Genomic DNA, 20665 nt, shown 5'->3' with positions numbered 1-20665 from the left:
GGGTTGCTGTCGGGATGCTGATCTTTTGGTTGAACGATACACGGAAACACCGAGACTGTGACTGTGAATTCTCATCATATATGTTAAAATGTAAAGTTAAAAAGAGAGTTAAATAGAATGTCAAATTCAACTCAACATCCCCAACATGCAACTTAATCTCAAAAAGATACACCAGTAATCAACCAACCTGTTCGCCCGTTTGCTGCTGGTTTTCAGTTTAGTGCTACCGAACTTGGTCTGCGCGAATGTGGCGGTGGTGAATGTGAGCGGTGCAGTAGTTCGTGGGATGAAAGCCGGGACGGGACTAGGCGAACCCTTGAACGAGCTGGTGATAGGCGTCGGCGAAGGTGCCGACGAGGAGCCGGACCCATGACCACTTTGCTGATTATTTGACGATCCATTGCTCGCATTGCTTCCGAGCGAGCTTGGGAAGGGCGACGTGGACTTGGGGCTGAGACTGAGTCCACCCAAGGAAGTGCCTACAGCTTCGATAGGCCTGAAGCACTGAGCCTCGGGATTGAAGGTCTTGGTAACTTCTCGATCGGCCGAGCTCTCGTCGTGTGGATCTCCGGTTTCAGAGTAGAGGATCTTCACCGCGTTCATTTCGCCAATTCGATAGCTCACCTCTCCGGGGTCGACCCAGATGGCCAGCTCGGCTGGTAGGTTCTCCAGGATATCCTGAATAGGCACGCCGCTCTCCTTGGCTGCCCGTTCCAGAACCGGATCCACTGGGTCGCCAGTCTTCAGACATCTGAACGCGGATCCCTTGAACGGTTTCTCCGGGTACCAGTGACCCTTGAACTTATCCTTCAACGCCTTTTCCAGCTCCTCGCCGAAAATATTGACTCGCCTTCGCGGTAGCTTATTGTAGAGGTACGATATCACGAAGTTGAGCGCCACCTGCACCTCCATGTGCATCTTGCCCTTTGCTGGGAGAATCTTCGGGCTGTTGCTGGTACTCGCAGCCGCGGAATAGTACTCAGCACGTCCGCACGATCGGCCGTTTTGCCGCCGACGCCTCGCGACTCCTTGATGATGCGCCACTGGACGACAGCAACGTCGACAGTGGCGTTGAAGATTTAGATCTGGTGTTGGGTGATCGTTCGACGATTCTCTCGGATTCACGAGACTGTAAAGAGAAATGTTTCCTTTTTAAAAATTGTCTACGTATCGTAAGAAAAGAACTTTTATATTATTAATTTAGACTTTAAGTGTATAAGTCTTTCAATCGATGGACGCGTCGTTTTTCGACAGTGACAATGATGTTCAAAAATATTTTATAATAATGGTTTGTAGAGAAGCTAAAACGCTAATTTGTAAAGACAGAAGTTAACACGTTCGCTGCAGATAAAATATTTTTAGCAACGTTTTTTAACAATTTTTATAGTTACAAAGCAGTCAATGATACGAGATGATTTACAACAAAATTAATTAAAATTCTAGTAATTTCTCCCAGAAACAAAACATTTCGTTTCCTGTATAATAATTTAATACGTTTATCAATCTTATCAATCATAAATTCTTAAACTTGTTTCTAAATAAATATCCCAATAATTATACATCGCACTGCAATCTATCATCTGTGACAGTATCGCAAACAATTTCAAAAGCGTAACAGCCTGTAACGAGCTTTCAGGAAGAAAAAGTCACGTATAAAAATTCACGACTCACGCACAAAGGAGCTCTTTCTATCGAGAGTTCGAGTGATTTTCAATAAGTGCAAAATCAAATTAAAAGAGTGCCGGGACGAGTATCTTCGAAAGGTGGTCGCTTTTACCACGGCTGGGCCTGCGTTATCGGCTCCTTTTCACGATCGCGCATTGATACGGAACGCCGCTTCCGGTTACTCGGCCCGCTCTTTCATCCTCTCAACAGAACGTCGAACGAGAGCCAATCGTTCCCGTATTCGCATAATGCCCTTCCAGGCTCTCTGCGCGTCGCAACAAAGCCCTCTTTTATCTGAATTCTCACCCTTTCTCGCTTTATCTGCTCGGTAATTTAGAACTCGTTTACGTGCCAAGAGAATCTTAATGATTGGCTTGGATAGAGTAGAAACGTCCTTCTCGTGAGTGATTCTGAAGAATTCTAACTAGCTTGATCGAAAACGATGACGAGTTAGAAATTCGCAGATGGTGTTGCAAAGATTCGAGATATTTATGCATTTATGGGAAACTTGAAAGTGCGAAGTTCACATAATGAGAAAAATTCTAAAATGAGAAAATATGTAAAATATCTAAAGCGGTAGCACCAGTTCCAATACTTGCCAATTGAAACAAATCTTCACAAAATGAATTTCCAAGAGCTATCTAACGGTAACGACACGAACACACGTACATTCCGCCAACTCAGCACCGATTCATTACCCTAAAACTTTGCTTTCGACTATCTTAGATTTCCCCTGCCAACATCTATCTACGACATTGAACGTATCCACCAAAAACCCATCCACTCGGCGAAGTTCCGTCTAGTCACAATCAGTTCCGTGTCTACATCCGACAAAAATGCTCGAGAACAGAGACACTCAGACAGCGTAACTTCCTCAAGATCCTCATTTCCGCTCGGGCTGTCAGGCTAAAAGTCGTCCGAGAAACTCGCCAAGACGCGAAGAAGAGCCAAACTGTCCCTTCGAGAGACCGATTCGAAACGCGTCCACTCTCCTGCAACTCTCGTGAACGCTCGACATCGTATCGAGAGGAATATTCAGCTTGGCCGCCCGATTACCGTGAAACGAACGCCGATAAAAAGGGTTGCCCTTACTGCCGTGGCCGAGTGGCCATCTTCCATGGTAGCATCTCGTCGCAATTGCGGAAGTTGTTCTCTGAACCTGAACGACATCGAGAGGGAAAGCCTTTCCTTTTGCTGCCTGCCCTCTTTGTCCTCCTTTTCCCTCACTTCTAGCCACTTCCTGCATTTCCTTCCCCTCTTTCCACCCTTTGTATCCATTCCGCTCCCTTTGTTTCCCGTTATAAGTCAGTCTGTTCTTTCTTCACTCTGCTCTTCACCGTTTCATCACGAGCATCGTCTAGGAGTCGCGCTCCTATTCGCTTCTTGAGAATCGCTGGACGACCATCGAGGATCTTCTACGGTATGTCTTTCGGGTCTGTCTCTAGAAACTCGATTCCGACACGCCGATGTTCCTCCTTCTTTCATGATATAAGGAAGCAAGGGAGAGAGCAAGCAGGAGTTTCTAAGGAATTCACTGAACCGGCAGCCATTTTGTTACGGTGGACGACGGAACGTTCGTAGCGTTGGTACTTTTACATTTTCTTCCTTTCTCTTTTTATTCTTTTTCAGCTGTTTTCGGATTCAGAATCGCGAAGCATAGGTAGAGTAGGTACTTTGCTTAGAAACTGATCGTAGAATTACAGTTCTCTTTTTTCTTTTTTTTTTTTTAATTAATCGTAAAGCGGTATGTTACTGTCGTTAAAAACTGAAATAACATATATTATTTTTATCCTGATCTTCGTTCGTCTGTCAATCACCATGGAAATATTTTCCAACGCAACGTTTCTCAACGTTGGAAAATCGAAATTTATAAGCGTGAATTCTTATTTGCCTCGATATATTCGCTTAGTATATTACAGTAATATTACCAGGGAGTGTTTATGTCTATAAAATGTAATTCAAGGATGAAAGGATAAACTGATTTTTTTTTACTTTGTTTTTCCCTTTCATAACAGCAGCAGAGAGGTACAGGGGCGAATTTTGTCCCTTCTAGCCGAAACGCAGCTGTAGACAACGCGGGACCATGGGTATTTTTTCAATTACGCGACTACAGACCGTCTTTGTGGTTAGTACGCGGCTAGTTCGCACCCCCTGTTTGCGGTCTAAGCGTGAAAAAATACCCAGCCACCGCGGACGTTTTATCAGCGAATAAATAACCGACGCTGTTTAAATTTTCCGCCGGAAGTCGCGAACACTCGCGTTGCGGCGAGGGGAATGAAAATGTTCAAGAGTAGACAAATTTCTTCATCTATCAAAAGCCAATTTCGCATTAACACGATATTCTATTTACAATCCCCTTTTTAGTCGATGTAATTTATTAAATTTTAATTTTTAAAAATGTAAAAGGGAATTTCAATAATTTGATTTATATCTTTTTTCGTCATTGTTTTCCATCTACAATGGATGGACGATGTTAAAATTTCCAGCCAAATTGTAGTGGTACTTCAGCATAAGTTATAAATATATTAATAAATTTTATTCTGTCAAGTTTTTACGATATTATATTTTATATAATGCACTACATGCTATATACTTGTACGGTAGATTTTTACTCCAGGAAATTCTTTGTTTCAACTACATAATAAAATTACAGTTTGGCACAACTTTTCATTGGTAATTTCTATAATATATATCGTAAATCAGTACGTTTTCAAAATAATTCTATTTATCTTTATCAAAATAAAGTATGAATTTCTGCGATAAATTGATATATGTATTTAATTTAATTGCTTATGAGGAATAAGAAACGTGTATGCAATTTTCAAGTCTATATTCTGCTCTATAGAGGATTAATAGCGCGTGGATCAGTATGCGGACGAATCAAAGTTGAATAGGATGTGAATGAATTGAACACATACACTTCATTCTCGTTTGGCATTGACGTTACAATTTAGGGTTTGTGCAACCTTTACACACGACTACTTGCACAAATTAGCCGGCTTGATTTATGTAACTCGTTCACAATGCGCTGGACCATGTTTGTTTCCGTTCTCATGCACGTTACTTTTAATTTCCATCGATGCTTTCTCTCCATTCAATGTAACAAACAATCGTATAATTCTATCATAAATTTTTACTTTGGAATTGAAATATATAAAACATTGAAGTATTACAAAAAAAAAAAAAAAAAACAAAGGCTTCGAAATGTTTCATCAATTTTCATGTAAATGTACAATTTTAGTTCCGATATTAAAAAATTCAATATATAAAAATATTAAATACCATCCACTTCAAAACACTACATCAATTTTCCTACGCTACTATACAATACAATATCATTTTCTTTTAATATTTATACAAACAATCAAATAATTCCATAAGAAACTGACTTTTCTTCCAAAACTGAAACACCGAAAGTATACAGATATTTGAAAGACGACCACTTTAAAGCACTACATCGATCTTTCTGATCTCCTAACTCGTTCAGCATTGACAACAAACCAAATACACAAACTTCCGTAATAATTCGTGACAATCTAATTTTTCTTCCAAAACTAAAACACCGAAAGTGCAAAAACATTCTAAAATCAGCCACTTGAAACAGCTACATCGCTCGCTACACCTCTGCGTTGTACAATTTCTTTCACCATCAGCTCTCTTCCAGGCGAGCGCGCAACAAAATTACCAAAACCATCTCCGGCAAGTAGCACCCATCTTTCTCGCGGCGCGTATCTTTCGAAACGCGACAGAGCTCATTCCTCAAGAGCCGTCGATACTTGCCAAGAAACGGAAGTGGAGTCTGAAACGCCTCTACCTATACACCTTCTCTCCCCTCACGGAATTTCCCCTCTCTTTTCCAACCCCCACCGCGACCGAGTCACCGTCCGAAAGGAAAATGTTTTCGTTTCAGCCAGCTCCTCTGGCAGCCAGTGGCTGGATATGTAGGTTAACCCCGCTGCACCCTTTCTGCCTCCAGTAGTACTACACGACGACAGGGTTGCCGGTGGTATTGATCCCGACCAGGGTTGCCGGAAGGTTCTCAAGTTAAAAATACACGGCCTTGCGAGTCGTGCGGCTATCAGGCGTTTTCGTGAACTCCCTTTCGTCGTTGGATATTTTTCTCCTTCCCCGATGGAGGTACAAGGGGTGAGAGAGGGCGCGTTGAAGGTTTGGGACGATTAAGGGTAGCCGATAATTATCACGGAGGCAAGATCGCGGTGGACCAAGTTCAGCCGACCTCGAACGCTTTACGACGCGGTCTTAACAACTATCAAACAACTGCACCACAGAGTAACTACTAATTAAGAGGCAAGGCACTTGGGTCCACCTCGACTGACTGTAATTAAAAACGAATCGCGGTGACGAGCTACTGCGGACGTGTGAAATGTGACTCCTGAAAGCGACGTGGATAATTTTACAGCCACTTTTGGAAGGAATTTGTGGGTAGAGAAGAGGCTCGAAGAGCGTCGATGGTCTTTATGAGAAGGTTTAGGCGATGGTAAATGATTCTCGTTAAGTTTGGATTCGCAAACTATTTTTATAACAGAAGGGATTTGTTGGTAGAGAACATAGAAGGGAAAAGTGTTATGATATTTGAGTATGTTAGAGGGGCGTTGATGGTCTCCGTCAGAGGATTTAGGTTATAGTAAATGAGTTAGGTTAGGTTTGGATTCGATCCTAGAGTTATAAATGTAGAGAATTTTCGAGACACTTTTAGAAGAGTTTTATATTTTCAGGAGAAAGAAGTCGGAAGAAGGAGGGTGGCGATGTTCGGGTATGTTGGATGACGTTCATAGCTTTTGTTCGTGAGTTTACGTGGTAGTAAATGATTTGGAAGAGGTTAGGGTTTGGTCACGATACTACGAATACAAAAAATTTCCAAATCACTTCGAAGTAAAAAGGTTGTACATTCAGAATACGAAGAAAGGAAAAGAGGTTATGCTGCTTGTGTATGTTTCATGGCGTTGATAGCCTCTGCTAGCGGATTTAGGTAGTAGCAGATTGTTTCTAAGAAAAGTTCGATGTACAGAAAGGTACGTAAAGTAAACGGAACGAAATGGAACTGGGCTAGATCCAAAGTAGGTTCGAACTAGGCCTGATGCGAACACGAGAACTGCGAGAGTAAGTTGTAAATAAGATGCAAGTAGGGTAGAAGTTGGCTGAAAGGCCCAAAGGGGACTCGAAGTGGGTCGTGTCGATTCGACTCGAAAGGAAGGCTGAAGTGGGCCAATGATGCCAATGATAATCAGGAAGCGTCTAAAAATTGGGAGCGAGATTTTCATTCAAAGCGATCTGCAAATTGCTTGAAAAGAAGAATAACAATCCTTAATTTCGAAGTTTAAACAGAATTATTTCTTTAAGCTTTACATTTCGAGCATTTAATATCGAATAATACTAAATATTTTGTACAATATATAAGTCATTATAATTAAAATATCAAACGCGAGCAAATAGTTAATTATCTTCCAACAAACTGTCTAGCAAAACATCAACATTGAAGTCAAAAGCATCTCTATATTTTTGGCAAATGAAATAAAAAAAGTTCATTTTGATGATTTTGTCTATATTAAGATAACATGCTCATTTTCTTCAAGTATCATATCGTATTATTTAGACGCAAAGATGTAACTATTACATCCCCAAGAATTTACTCTCAAGAGCTCTTGACTTCGCAGAAACAATTCAAACAAAACAGGTGTCGATTATTCCACGCAACCCTATGGATGTGTTCCCCATCTGTCAACTAGCCGACTGCAGAAGCCACGTTGAAGGGTGACGTGATTCAAAGGACAGCCTTTTTTTCCGGCCTTCATGAAACCTTGGGGGGTGAGAACTCCGGGGTTGGTTGCAGGTGCGCGTAAAGACCTACGAGTACGCCCTTTCCCGTCTGCTGAATGGAGGCCACGTGGCTCAAGGGGCACTGAATGTGGGCCAGAGAAGTGTTCTTCAGCGAATCAAGTCAATGGAGCACAGATCCATCCGATTTTATCATTCTTTTCCTTAGCTTGTTTCCCATATTCTTTCTTTTTTTTTTCTTTTTTCGTTTCTCCACCTTCTTACAACGTTACAAAGGGACGAATGCAAGGGACCAAGAAGTCTGACAATAATTATGCCACTTGATACGTCGCACGTTGAGTGCTCGCTTCGATCGAGAGCTTGGTGGCGTCGTTTCGATGAACGACGCGTAATTGCGCATCCGTGCATGGGGGAACTGTGCTGAGCGCTCCACGTGGAGATTGCCAGCGATAGAATCGATTTTGGGAAGGCGAGGCTCCGTTTTTCGTTTTGCTTCGTTCGTTCATTTCTCTGCAGCATAACTGGCAGATATTTATGAAATGTTTTTTTCCAATATATCGCTTTAAAATTGTGGTTATAATGAAATACGAGAGGTTGAGTTTTGGTGATCTTTTATGTTGATGTCATTTAATGGTTCAGAAGAAACATTTTCAAAATACAAGGATCGTGTTAAGGTATGAGTTCTATAGAAATTCATTTTTGGCAATTTTTTGATTATTCTTCTATATCGAATATATACACGAGAAAATATTCAAGTTGCTATATTTGTTCAAAAACAAAACTTTACTTTCTTCATTAAAGATGTTATTCGCGGAAGATACAAGTTTACAAGAAAAGTGGAATTGAAATTGTTGACATAATTTTTCTTCCATTTATTGCGAGTAATTTTGATTTGTAACTTGGAGAAGGATTTAATGAATATCTTAACTGTAATTATCACGAGATACTAACGATGACAATTCTTTCGCGCATTTTTTCCACCAACGCAGAGGGCACAAAAGGGAAGGTTACAGATTCCGAGGGAAAAGTATTCGTCGAATGAAGAGAGAAGTATGCAGCCGGGAAGCGGTGGAAAGTGGATTTAATTACAGCTCGACCTAAATAGGGTCAAGACACGGGTGCTCGACCCGACCTGGTCGCCCCTGCCTTCTGTAGCTCGAGTGGAAAGGTGTTTAAATTGCTTCCTCGTCAAACGAGGAAACTAACAGTTCTCGTAAAAATACCACCGTAGTTAAAGGCACAACCCGTGAAAAAACTCGAATAGTCGTAATCAAATAATCAAATAATTTTTTAAACGAATATAGAAAGTTGAATTTTGAAATTAGCTGATGCGAAAGAATATCAAAGATCCAGGGAAACATCAACATCCTACTTTAAACTACTATCATGATTGAAAAATTATTGCAATTAGAAAATTATCGACGAAATGATATCTACCGATATCGTATATTCTACAATAAAACTCCCTAACTATTATAAATTCCCTTTATCAGTAAAACTACATACCTCGCAAAGTTACCAAGAATTTAGAATCACCAATGAAATACCAGTCATCAATTCACGAATCATCAAAATTTCTATCCAAATTCCCACTAACATCCGCAATTCAATTGAACTACACATTTCGTAAAGACATCAAGAATTTAGAATCACCGATCCTATAATAAAATCCTATAATAAAAATCCCCAACAAAAATCCCAATAGCATGCACAATCCAATAAAACTACGAGTCATGTGTCATAATGTCATCTAGAACTTTGAATTCTTCGCTGAATTAATCCCGACTGCATTCGCCTCATCCTGTTCCTCGTATCTCTGCAACAACCCCAAAATACCCCGAAACTATCCCCCTAAATCGTGGTGTATTTCACTACGAGGCGAACAACATGACACAACAAGTTAAAATTAGGTGCTGCAAGGAGATCCGACTCCTGCCCGAGTTGCTGCACACCAGTTTACAAAGTTGCAGTTTGGCTTGTCGTCTTGCTGCTCGTCTTTAGGAAAATTCAAGGCTGGCAACCTAATGACGGGATCTTCGAGGGTCGATTCATCGAGCCGAAGCTCGTTCGTGAAGGACAGTTGTTGAATAGAGAGACGACGTGGCATGTTCTCTCTCGGCTGCCACTGGCAACTCTCCGATTACTCTATTCTGACAATGAATAGATGGCAGACGGGAGGAAACCGCGCGGAATCGACGTTACGTAACGACCGGTTATACAACGAATCGCTGCGCTCACGTGCGCGAACCGACCGTCATGGCGATATTTTAAAGGTCGTCCTGACGTCGCATAAACAAATCGCATCAGGAACATTCCGGTAAGCAAATATCGATTCGCGGACTCTGCTGCCACGACGACCTTATGCCACCCTTTGACGCATCCAGACGCCTGGTCTGCGCCACCCGATTTCGCCGCGGATCGATCGATCGCTTCTCGTATCTCGCATGTTCTTGCACTTTGCAAATTGATAGAATAAGCGAACATTTTATCGCGTTTGTAAAAGAAATATTTCGTACAAATGTAATAGTGATCGTGGTATTAGGCAAGAGAGCGATTCTACGTGAAAAAGTAAGTTGAAAATTTTTGTAGATATCACATTTGTATCTGGTAACAGGCACAGACACTTTCGATGGTGGTTTGTGTTATCATACGACAATTAGTTCGTTTGATAGTCGCATAGGTTGATAGGCCGTGTACTTGACGCTTAACTTCCTGCTCAGTTCTAATTGTTGGGCGCGTGGCTGAGAGTTTTTAAAGTTGAAACATCCCAAGATTAATTACCGTTTATTTGTTTTAATATGTTATCATTTACGTTAAAATTGTGTAACAAAATGGATTATGCTCAGACACGAACTGTTGACTTAAATAAAGCTTATATTTTCCATTTTAAAATAATACTGTGAATAATATAGAATAAAATTGTTTCACATATAGACTACAGATTTCTATAGGAATACTATTAAAAAAATAAAATACCGTAGAATATTGATTTACCTACTAAAAATAAGTATTACAGAAAGCACTATACTTTGGATATTTATATATCTTCCCATATTGTGCGCATTTTGTGGAATTTTACACATTCAAATTTCCTATAAATGGATAGAAATCCGCAGACTATTCATACGTCAGTTTGTTTTCGAGGAAATCGCGTTTAAAAGTATTTGGATCGGAATAAATAAATAAAATGAATGATAGGATTAATTTGTGTTACATGTAGAAAATTAATTGAATATGAAACGACAGATTGCTTTTAGTTTCCTTCTAGACATTCCAGAATTGGAAAGACGTCACTTCGAAGTAAACAGTAATTGGACTAGAAAAAATGATGAATATAAAGTAGAAAATTAATCGAATGTAAAGCGTCAGATTACTTTGGTTTTTCTATTTTCCATAAAAGACGTTACTGTGTAATAACATATAATAATCATCATATCGTGTTTGATACGATGTCGATAATTGGTAAGATATTTTTAATTTTCTTGTTTTTTTATGTTAAGAGGATTTACCGATCGAGTTACCAGAGGTTTGTTCAAGAAAATGAAACCTTTCAGCAAAGCTTCGTGCAATTATGGAACCTTGACATCTATCGATAAGATCTTTTGGTATAGTGATTACCTTTCGAAGAATACTCTAAAGCGCAGAATACTATTTTCAGGATGAAGTTTCTTGCGTTCGTCTCGCCGAGGGAAATCTTTTTTGCTGTGCAAGCGCGATTCCTTTAAAATCCTTCGACAAATTTGTACGTAGATGCGAACGTTAACTCTGTTAGTTATTCCTTCTTAATAGAAACCTGTTTCTTCGGTAACAATAATAATAGGAAGAAATAATACTGTAGTTGACTCTATGATTTTATGGCCGCAAAGGAATCGTCAAACCAACTTTACGACCAATGGAATATTGTAGAGTATGTAAAGCAATTTTTTGTACCTTTGTTTCTTTGCTACCTTAACGTGGAAAGTTTTTTCCTTTAGATACGAATTCTCACATTTGTTATCTTTCTTTTCGTAAATAACTCTGTTTCTCTCATGTTTGCCATGAATCCAACGAGAATTGAAATAATTCTGCTTCAAAAGCACGACAAAGTAAGATAATACTAAAGTAAACGTAAATTCTCACACCCGTACGTACTTTGTGATTGTTTATTTTATTTCTAGTTCGAAGAGAATAAATTTCGAATAGAATAAATAGAAGTAAATTTACTTTAGAAGCAAGGGTAATATTCAAGATATATATAAGATAAAATAATATTGAAGTAGTCACGAATTTTCGTATTTGTTATTCTTTATGTTGCGAATAATTTCATTTCTCTTACATTTTACTATATAATGTTATACTATATGATAAATAATAAATTACATATACAATACTATATAATAAATTTACTATAGAATACAACGAGCGAAGGTTCGTTAAAAACAAAAATTCCTGTAAAAATGCTGCTATATCTGTACTTTCCATAATTTCTGTCTTATCCAATTAAGAGTACGCTTTGACGCATCACGATCAACATTCCTCGCGTCAACTCTGACATTAGATGAGAGACACGTGCGAAACGAGTCGCATGACGTCGTGGCGCGTCCCGACAATCTCGTTTTCAGTATTTCAGTCCACTTTGGGAAAACGAGTCGACGACTTCTTCGTAGGTTGCTGAATGCGCCACGTAATTAATAATTTCTGCGCGCGTGCCTCGACGACGCGACGCACGTGACAGCATGTCGCGCGACCGAAAACTCGTCGACGTCCACATTTTTGCTCGTTAACGTTTACTTTACCAGCTTGTCTACGTTTATTATTACAATCACAAAGTCTTTCGATTCTGTCGCGTTAAATCGTTTTACCAATTTGGTAGCATATGTTCGAGCATGGTGAATAATATAAACTACCCAATTTGCAGAGTCGCTATACGAACCCTCTCGGAATTCATCGTCGCGTTATTTGTCACATTGTAGCCGGATCGAGACTTGCTCAATCGTTACAATCGCGTCGCCCTTGAATTTTGATGAGTTCAAACTGAGGACGGTGAACCGAACGAAATGGAATCGATCATCGGTGACGAAATCGTGGAATCATTCGCTATGGATCCGGTTGTATTTAGGATTCATTATGATGTAGGTGTATTTTAACTACTTTATGTACCGTTTTAATGTGAAGGATATTAAAGTGGCAGGAGATTTTTCGTATACCTTAAATCGAAGCCATATATAGCTTCTGTGAAAAATGTTACCTCTCAAACAAAATAATTTAACAAAATATGTATATCATATATATATACGAAATGATCTTGTTTAACATCTCAAATCAATGATATTTGTTATTATTTCTCCCTCTTCGTCTTGATGTTATAAATAAATATAATAAATATAAATAAATTACCCTACAAAACGCACGCTATTAAACTGCATTAGCTGTAATTTGTAAAAAAAAATGTCTATTTTTACAATTAGAATCCATAAGTTAGATCATGAACGTTCACATCATTGCAAAGTACAACATCAAAATTCTAAACTGTTGCTAACAGAAGAGAACTATAGCTCGATATACAAGGAGAGAAAAAGGGACAATTAGAACTGAAGCTAAACGCTTCCTATTCCTGTAACCAGAACCCATAATTTAAATTCTACTCATTATCGGAAATACTACAATGCTAAATACAACATGTTTTCCATTAGCGAATAAATCACATAGATAGATAATGAAAGAGAAAGTTGCAGCCAAAGGCATACTTAATTCATAGAAAAGTTCCAACCTGCATATCAAAAATCCATGAACAATATTTCAGACATGAGAATCCGAACCACTGCAAAATACATACTAAACGCAAAATCTGGCCAACAGAGGAGAATATAGATATTCATATATATGTACAGAGAGAAAGCTGGAGCTTTGGAGCGGCGTTTCATCTCGCGCCTCCAATTAATCGTCAGTCGAGCTTTTCAGTCGGATCGATCGCGCGTGACCGAATTATCGGTTCCAAAAGGGAGGGAAAGAGAGAGAATGAGTGACAGAGAGAGGGAAAGAGGAAGAGAGAAAAAGAGAGGCAGGCGTCACTGCGCGTCTTCGATCGGATCTGTTCGCGGAGGCGTCGCGCTCGAATCATCTCGCTGCCGTTGGCTCGCGATAAATTACCGAGACTCTCCGCTTTTCCCTCTCTTTCTCCGCGCTGCCGAGCGACCGACCGAGCGACAGATCAATACGACACAGCCTCCGCAGACACGGTCGCTGCTGCTCCAGATAACAAGAGGCGAAAGAGAGACAGAGTAAGAGAAATAAAGTCACTGAGAACGCAAGTGAGAGAGAGAGAGAGAGAGGAGAGAGAGAGAGAGAGAGAGAGAGAGAGAGAGAGAGAAACAGAAGCTGCCCTATAAGCCTCTACTTAAATAGCGCCCTAAATCCGACAGGGAGGACGCCCTCTCGTGAGATACAGAAAGGGGCAAAGGGCGGAGAAAAGCCCTCGAAACGAAGGAACAGACCCGACCTGGGTCAATCCGTTCGACTTCGGCCTCTTCCGGAAATTACTGTGCCACCGATGCGATGGGGATTCCGTTTGCCGGATTGAATATCGACGAGCTGGAACGCGTTCCCTTTTTTCGCGAGAGCCTGGATTTTATACATAGTGTTTGCGCGGTGGAAAATGATTGCGTGGAGTTGGTAGAAAAATGGAGCTTGCATTCTTTGAGATTGGTTGGAGTTTACAGACGGTATTAGATTGCGACTGAATATAATTTCGGTCTATGGGTTTTCGAAATCTTCTCTTTTATCATCACCTCATACTTATCGTGCTATATCGTTTTAATCTGAATTTAATCGAGAATTTTCTATTATATTCTATATATGATCAACATTTTTTAATATTCAGATACATAAAGGCACCTCTGCTAGAATTCAGTGAAGTATAGATAGATCGTTTAGGATTATGTATTTCATAAGTTATAATTTAGTAATTTGGCGTTGGTCATTGATAATATTGGACATTTTCTCTTTCATATATGATTTGAATTGTTTAATATTCGCTGACATAAATCCCTGTTAGGATTCAGTGATCGTTCGGAACTAGATATTTCGTATTACGTTAGTATTTAATAAGCTGTTGTTGGTTATTGGTAGTATGGGAAAGTTGATTTTCTGTTTGAGACGAAATATTGCATTAAGGTATATTTTTATTCGAAATATGTTATAATTTGTGTGTTTATAATTCTTCATTTGAATGATTAAGTAAGATGAATTTTCTCTTGTAGCACACAAAGACTGGATAGCTATCTTCAACTGAAACTTTCTGGTTTAGATCAAGGAAGATTGATTCAACGTAGTGAAAAAGTTAAAAGAAACAGGGGTAGCCTTTAAGTATACAATCATTCAACCCAGACCTTTCGATTTAAACAATAAACTAATCTGATCCCGGAAGATAAAAGTAAACGCATAAAAACTGTTTAAAATTGGACAGCAAAACAGAATTATAAATACATTTTAATAATAACTGTTTTATTAAATGGTGGCTGAAATTAAGATATTCAACGCTGTATTAGTAATCAACATCTTTTTTCATTAAAATAATGTTAACATTCTTAAGTAAATATAAAATAATCATAATATTGTGACATATTCGATTAATAACAAATTTATGCTCTTTAAAATCAAACAGTCAATATTCAGTTCCAGTTTTAAGCTCAATTATAATTTCAACAATCAAGTCCTTTCATCATTGAAAGAAACTAATCTTCGTAAAAAGATGTAGAAATGAATAGTCGAATGACTATTACGATAACCGACAAAGAACCTATTTCTTTTACCCCGAATTCTACATATAACCTGAATTATTCAATTCCACAAAACAACCAACAAACTCAACTGAAAAAAAACTGGCAATCACAAAACATCATCCTTCACGTTTAACGACCAATCAACGCTAGAACTGACTAAAATCCGCTGGAAAAAAAAGCTTGTAAGAAAAACGAATAAAAGGTCGAGTCCTTGAAAGATCATCGAGTCTCGTTGACGGACGCGGAAGCAAAAGCAACGACGACGCGACGGTCGCTCGATAATTTGGTCGTCTGCAGCGAACGTTTGAATCGGTGGCTGCAAACTTAATAGCTAAAAAGAGAGTATCGGTCCTTGGGCAACGCAGAGAGGAATAAAAGAGGAAAGACGAAGAAGAAAAGCAAGGCCATTATCCCTGGAAAATACGGCCGGTTGTCATCTTCAGGACTCGGCTCCAGACGATCCAAGATTCGCCTGTTATTTCGTACTGTCCGCGCTTGCACGATTTCACGGACGATCCTAGATTTTCTAAACGATCGAAAAGGAACGACGATCCAACGATCGTGAAAGAGTTGCTTTCCCTACCTATTGATCTTTCGACACGTGGCGCGTTAAACTTTTCGCCGGTCGTCTGTTTTCTCTGTTCATCGACGAAATTCGCGCCGGTTTGCGCGCGTTTCTTGGTGCGGAACGATGAATCGAGGGTAATGAAAATGTTCTCGTCGGCGTGGATAAATATTGTGCCGATATTCGACAGATGAACGGGTCTATGGAGTTATTTATGGCAAGTTTGCGTTACTGGAAGGGAATCGGCAAAGAATTTGTAAGAAGATGATCGATGAAGAATTAAGAAATATTTAGGGGGCTGGTTTTCTTCCACATGATTGGTTTAGCAAAGTATTTAGAGAACTGGTTTTCCTTTTGATTTTAGTTTCGTGCTCTGATGGGGATTATAATTGGAAAATCTTTTTATCTCGAATTAGCTGATATCATTAAACTGTTGGCTTCTCAGTGGCTAAGAGAGCGTATCAATGTAACATAATTAAAAAGAGCAACAACCTATTCGGTTCAAAGATATAAACCTTTTAGCAATAGACGTCAGATTCATAAATTTTTTGGAAAAAATCTAGCGGTATACCTAATATCTAATATCTAAGATACGATAAATAATACTTTGAAAGGAATGGTACTCTTTAGTCTTCGGTAGTTTTAGCGTTCGAAGCACAGCTTACAAGATTCTTCGATCGGTGCCTGATATTGTCTTCTTTCCGTTCCACGAAAATCAATTGTTTCGCCTCAATGTTATCTGACAATTATCGAGCGAACGGCGCCGTTTCTCAACTACTTCCTGCAATAACCAGGAACGATAAGGTGAAGCAATTCTCCCCGGGATTTCCCAAGTGTCCTGTCTTTGCACTGTTCTCCCGATTGCGGTCGCTCTGTTCCTCGTTTCGCGGAGCAGTTTCAAAGGACGATAATGCTCGCTGGCTTAATTGATAATATTTTAGGGCAGGCCTCGTCTGCTGCGATGGAAAGATCGCTTCTCGTTATGCGGATTCGCGAAATTACGGAGAATATCGGAAAAGAAGGCGTATTAACCGATTAAATGAGTTAGACGAATTAACTCGTCGCTATTGCACTTTCAATCTCTTGCACGTAATGATATCTTTATCATATTTAAGGATCCTTCATTTTTTCATATATCGTTTTATCTTCGTTCAAGATGAATCGCAGTAAAATTTATCTGAACTCATATCGAATTTAATCGACAGGATGGGCATCGATTAAGATTTCGTTCCAATAAATCAAATTCTATGGTAAATTATATTGACAATTGTAAAAACTATTTAGGACTCCATTACTTCTTTATTTGTTATTTCAATTTTGTTAACCTAATCGAAATGAATCTATCTTCGTTAAGTTCTAGTTATGGAAATTAGAGAGATAAACCGGTTAACAAGTTAGAATTGTGAAATGAAGAGCAAATTTTCAGACGTCGATCGTTATATGATTGTTTATAACACTGTTCAAATAGATATAAATTTTACTGTTAATTAAAATGAAATTTGTTATATTGTATATGATTGTTTAAAATTTTGGTTAATCAAATTGAGAGGTTCAGAAAAATCCTGTTCTTGAAATAAAATTGCTACCAAATATGATTTATCAAATGGAAATTTAATGAAAAATCATTAAAATTTTAAAAAATGTTAACTGTTATAAGCTACAAATGTAGGCACTTTCTATAAGAAATGATAAATTGATTGTTTTGTTTGCTTATTCTTACAATCGTTTCTCGTTTACGAGAATAATCTCTTAAAATGTGCAAAGTTAATAATACTTATTTACATATAAAAGCAAACAACACAAATACTATTAAAACTACAATGAGATACGATATAAAACGATCTTTTGATAGTAGAAAAAGATTCGAAGAACATATATTCGAGAAAAGAACATGTGTAAAAAACATGTATAAAAAAAGTACATTATTAATATTAATGGGAATCCAGTTTATGTCTTTGAATTGTGACCTTAACGCAGCCTTTCTAACATTATCCTTTACACTTTACGTCAATAGATACACTCTTATTGATCCGTGTTGATCATGGATGAGACAAAAACGTTTCATCTTTGTTAATTCGCAATTAGTCACCAACCGGTCTGAGAGAATGTCCGTTCACGGAATCTTGATTAAAGGCTTCCAGTCGCCGATTGACATCGCTTCGCGATCACTCAACTGAGATGTTGGATTTTTCTTTCGAGAAGCGTTCAAGGAAATATGGAAAAAAAGAGTTCTGTGAAATGTTTTCCATTTACGTTCCAGTAATTGAGAGAGGAATTTATTGGAATTTGTTTTATGAAACCGATTAGAGAAAAAGAGGTCGGCTAGAAATAATTAATGAGTGTCTTCTCGAGGCTATAGTAAAAAGTTTTTAAACTCTTTGATCTATGTGGAAAGAGAGTAGAGAAGGAACAGAATGTTTCCATACCTGAAGGCATATAGGAAGAAAGAACGTTCAGTCTAACATTTTAATCTTCTTTCAGTTCAATTTCTTCATACTTCAAATGCCTCTGGAATACTTGGAAGATTAATTATTGGTAGACACATACGTCAGAAAAACACTTGTTCATTATTGCATGACAGCAAGTTGCTATACAACGCATCGATAAAAAAATTACAATACAAAGTTACAAGAAGAGAAACGATATTTGTAGTATAAATTCTTGGAGAATAAATATCCACTGTGCTAAAAAGTATGAAATATTTCCTGAAAGGTCATTTTGCTGATTCTACTTAACTTTATATAAAGGTAGAAAATTCTTTGTGAATATCTTACAAAAATGAAATATAAACAAGAGTAGAATATTCCTCAGAAATATTTTACAAAATGGAAAACAAGGGAATATTTTTCGTAAATATGTCGCAACTGATTTCGGCTTATATCTCAAACAATCGTATGCCGAATTCCAAAAGAAATCAATAAACGAGTTGTAGTTCGACGAAATTCCCGTGAACGTGATTTTCCACGGTTCGCGAGGTGAAATCTTGTTCACGACCGTTTCTCGCGATCCTATGCCGGAACGATCGACGAAAGCGTCGAACCGCGTCGTCTTAGCGGTGGAACGGCGCGTCTCGCAGGATTTTCGAGACGAGCTCGAAAGCAAAGGTAGCTCCTTGCCAGGGAACAGAGAAATTCTTCGTTCATCCGTGCGGAAACCGCGCGTTCACGGAAATCCTATCGGTGTTTGCTCTTCCGTATCGTGGTTTCGGATACTGCCGTTGTTTCGACAATCATCTCGAACGCATGCGTATCTCCGCGGTAAACGAGTCACACCTTTCTCATCGAACTCTGTCGAAACATTTTCATTTCATCTGATTAGAGGAAAATTAAGAAGAAGTTGATAAGTTATTAGAATTACTCGTGTTGATTAAGAGTGAGAGAGAGAGAGAGATATTTTGGATGAACCGTTTTGGAGCATCGTTTGAGAATTAGAAAATTCGCAGTAAGATTAAAGTGATATGATTTTATTGAAGATTCAGTGGTTCAAGAATATTATTAAAGAGATTTCTTTTTTCAAACAATATTATATTTTTATATCTTTTTTATCTTCGGGAAACCTACATCTTCTGGACATGTCTACTAAAAAAAAAAGTACAGGATTGCACTAATTTACAGTATTTAAAAAAGCTTAAAAACCCACCTTTAAATTACTTAAAACCTGCAACATAATTCACCTTCACCACTGGCAGACGGGAAAGAGCCCTCGTCGCTTTAAACGAACAGCGACGACCGACCGCCAAAAACAAACCAATCGAAAGAAGACAGCGAAAGAAGGAGGGGCAAAAAAAAAAGAGAAAGAAAGAAAAGAGAAGAATAAAGAGTAAAAGGAGAAGCGCCCAGTGTAATTTCAATTACCACGTTAAAGGGAGCCGCAGAGTTCCTCTCAAGTAGCTGACACGGACTGCATAAAAGAAAAGGCCGCCCCTAACGAGGCTTGGCCTGGACGATGAAAGCCGGTCAAAGGGTTGTTGGTGCGGGGCCGACAGTTTTCCGCGGGTTTTCCACGAAAACTTGCTGCTTTGATCGGTGTATCCAATCAAAGGAGGGAGTCCTTTTTGGATTGGCCGCGATTTCCATCGCGAAAAGCGGAAGGAAAAGGATGTGGGCGGGATGATCGATCGGAAGCCGCGCCCGCGGCACTCCAACGACCACCAGGGTCGATCGAGAAAACGAGAAAGGTCTTTTCTCTTCGCTGAAGGCTCACGGAACTTTCCCGGGACAAACTTCTGCTAGATAGACCGAGAATAGAGGCGAAAAAGTGATTTGCGGACGAAAAAAGCGACGATCCTGTTCCACGTGGAACCCTCGAGCGTTAGTCGCGAGTTTTAGAACGCCTTCGAGGTAGATTCTTCGCGCACGCCACTCGGTATACTCTCGAAACGGCTTTATTACGCTTCGGAAATCGATAACTGCCGCGCTGCGTACCGAATGTACGACTCGAAATCGGCGGCCTTTCGGACCTGTGCATCGGGGGTTCTTAGTTAGGTTTGGAGGAATTTGCGAGAAAGGAAGCTCGATGGAATGATGAAGAGTTATACTATATTACGCGATATGCAGCCCAGGATGTTTATAGAAATTTGTTGAATTAACGAAGAAATAAGGAAGAAAACTGTAATTTTGATATTAAAAATAAGAAATATTCTGCTATACTTTTAGATAATTCTAGAATTTAGATATAAAAGTATTTACTATTATTCTTTAGAAAACAAATTTTTTCTTCACCACCCTCACCAGGCAGGGTGTTACGAGTTATCGAAAAAATATAGGTTATCATTAAACGGAAACGAAAAGCTACGGAAAGAGCAGGAAGATTCGGATGTGGTGGATATCTCACCGATACCTGGATCCTGAGCTCGTAAATCGAGATTTGTGGCTAGCAG

The 20665-nt window shown here is 39.0% G+C and overlaps 1 protein-coding gene across 4 annotated transcripts in view; it reads right to left on the bottom strand.

Moving 5' to 3' along the window:
• Nucleotides 1-20665, bottom strand: part of LOC139985349 (uncharacterized) — a 119526-nt gene that overhangs the window by 10847 nt on the left and 88014 nt on the right. For all 4 annotated transcript variants that reach the window (XM_071999726.1, XM_071999724.1, XM_071999725.1 and 1 more), the window contains one exon: nucleotides 188-1129. In XM_071999726.1, coding sequence (XP_071855827.1) covers nucleotides 188-918 — 731 coding nt within the window. In that variant the 5' untranslated portion in view covers nucleotides 919-1129. The remainder of the gene's footprint in view (nucleotides 1-187; nucleotides 1130-20665) is intronic.

Source organism: Bombus fervidus, chromosome 3 (genome assembly GCF_041682495.2).
Source record: "Bombus fervidus isolate BK054 chromosome 3, iyBomFerv1, whole genome shotgun sequence".
In the NCBI taxonomy this organism is placed as follows: Eukaryota; Metazoa; Arthropoda; class Insecta; order Hymenoptera; family Apidae; genus Bombus; species Bombus fervidus.
This window is presented reverse-complemented; position numbering and strand designations above follow the sequence as displayed.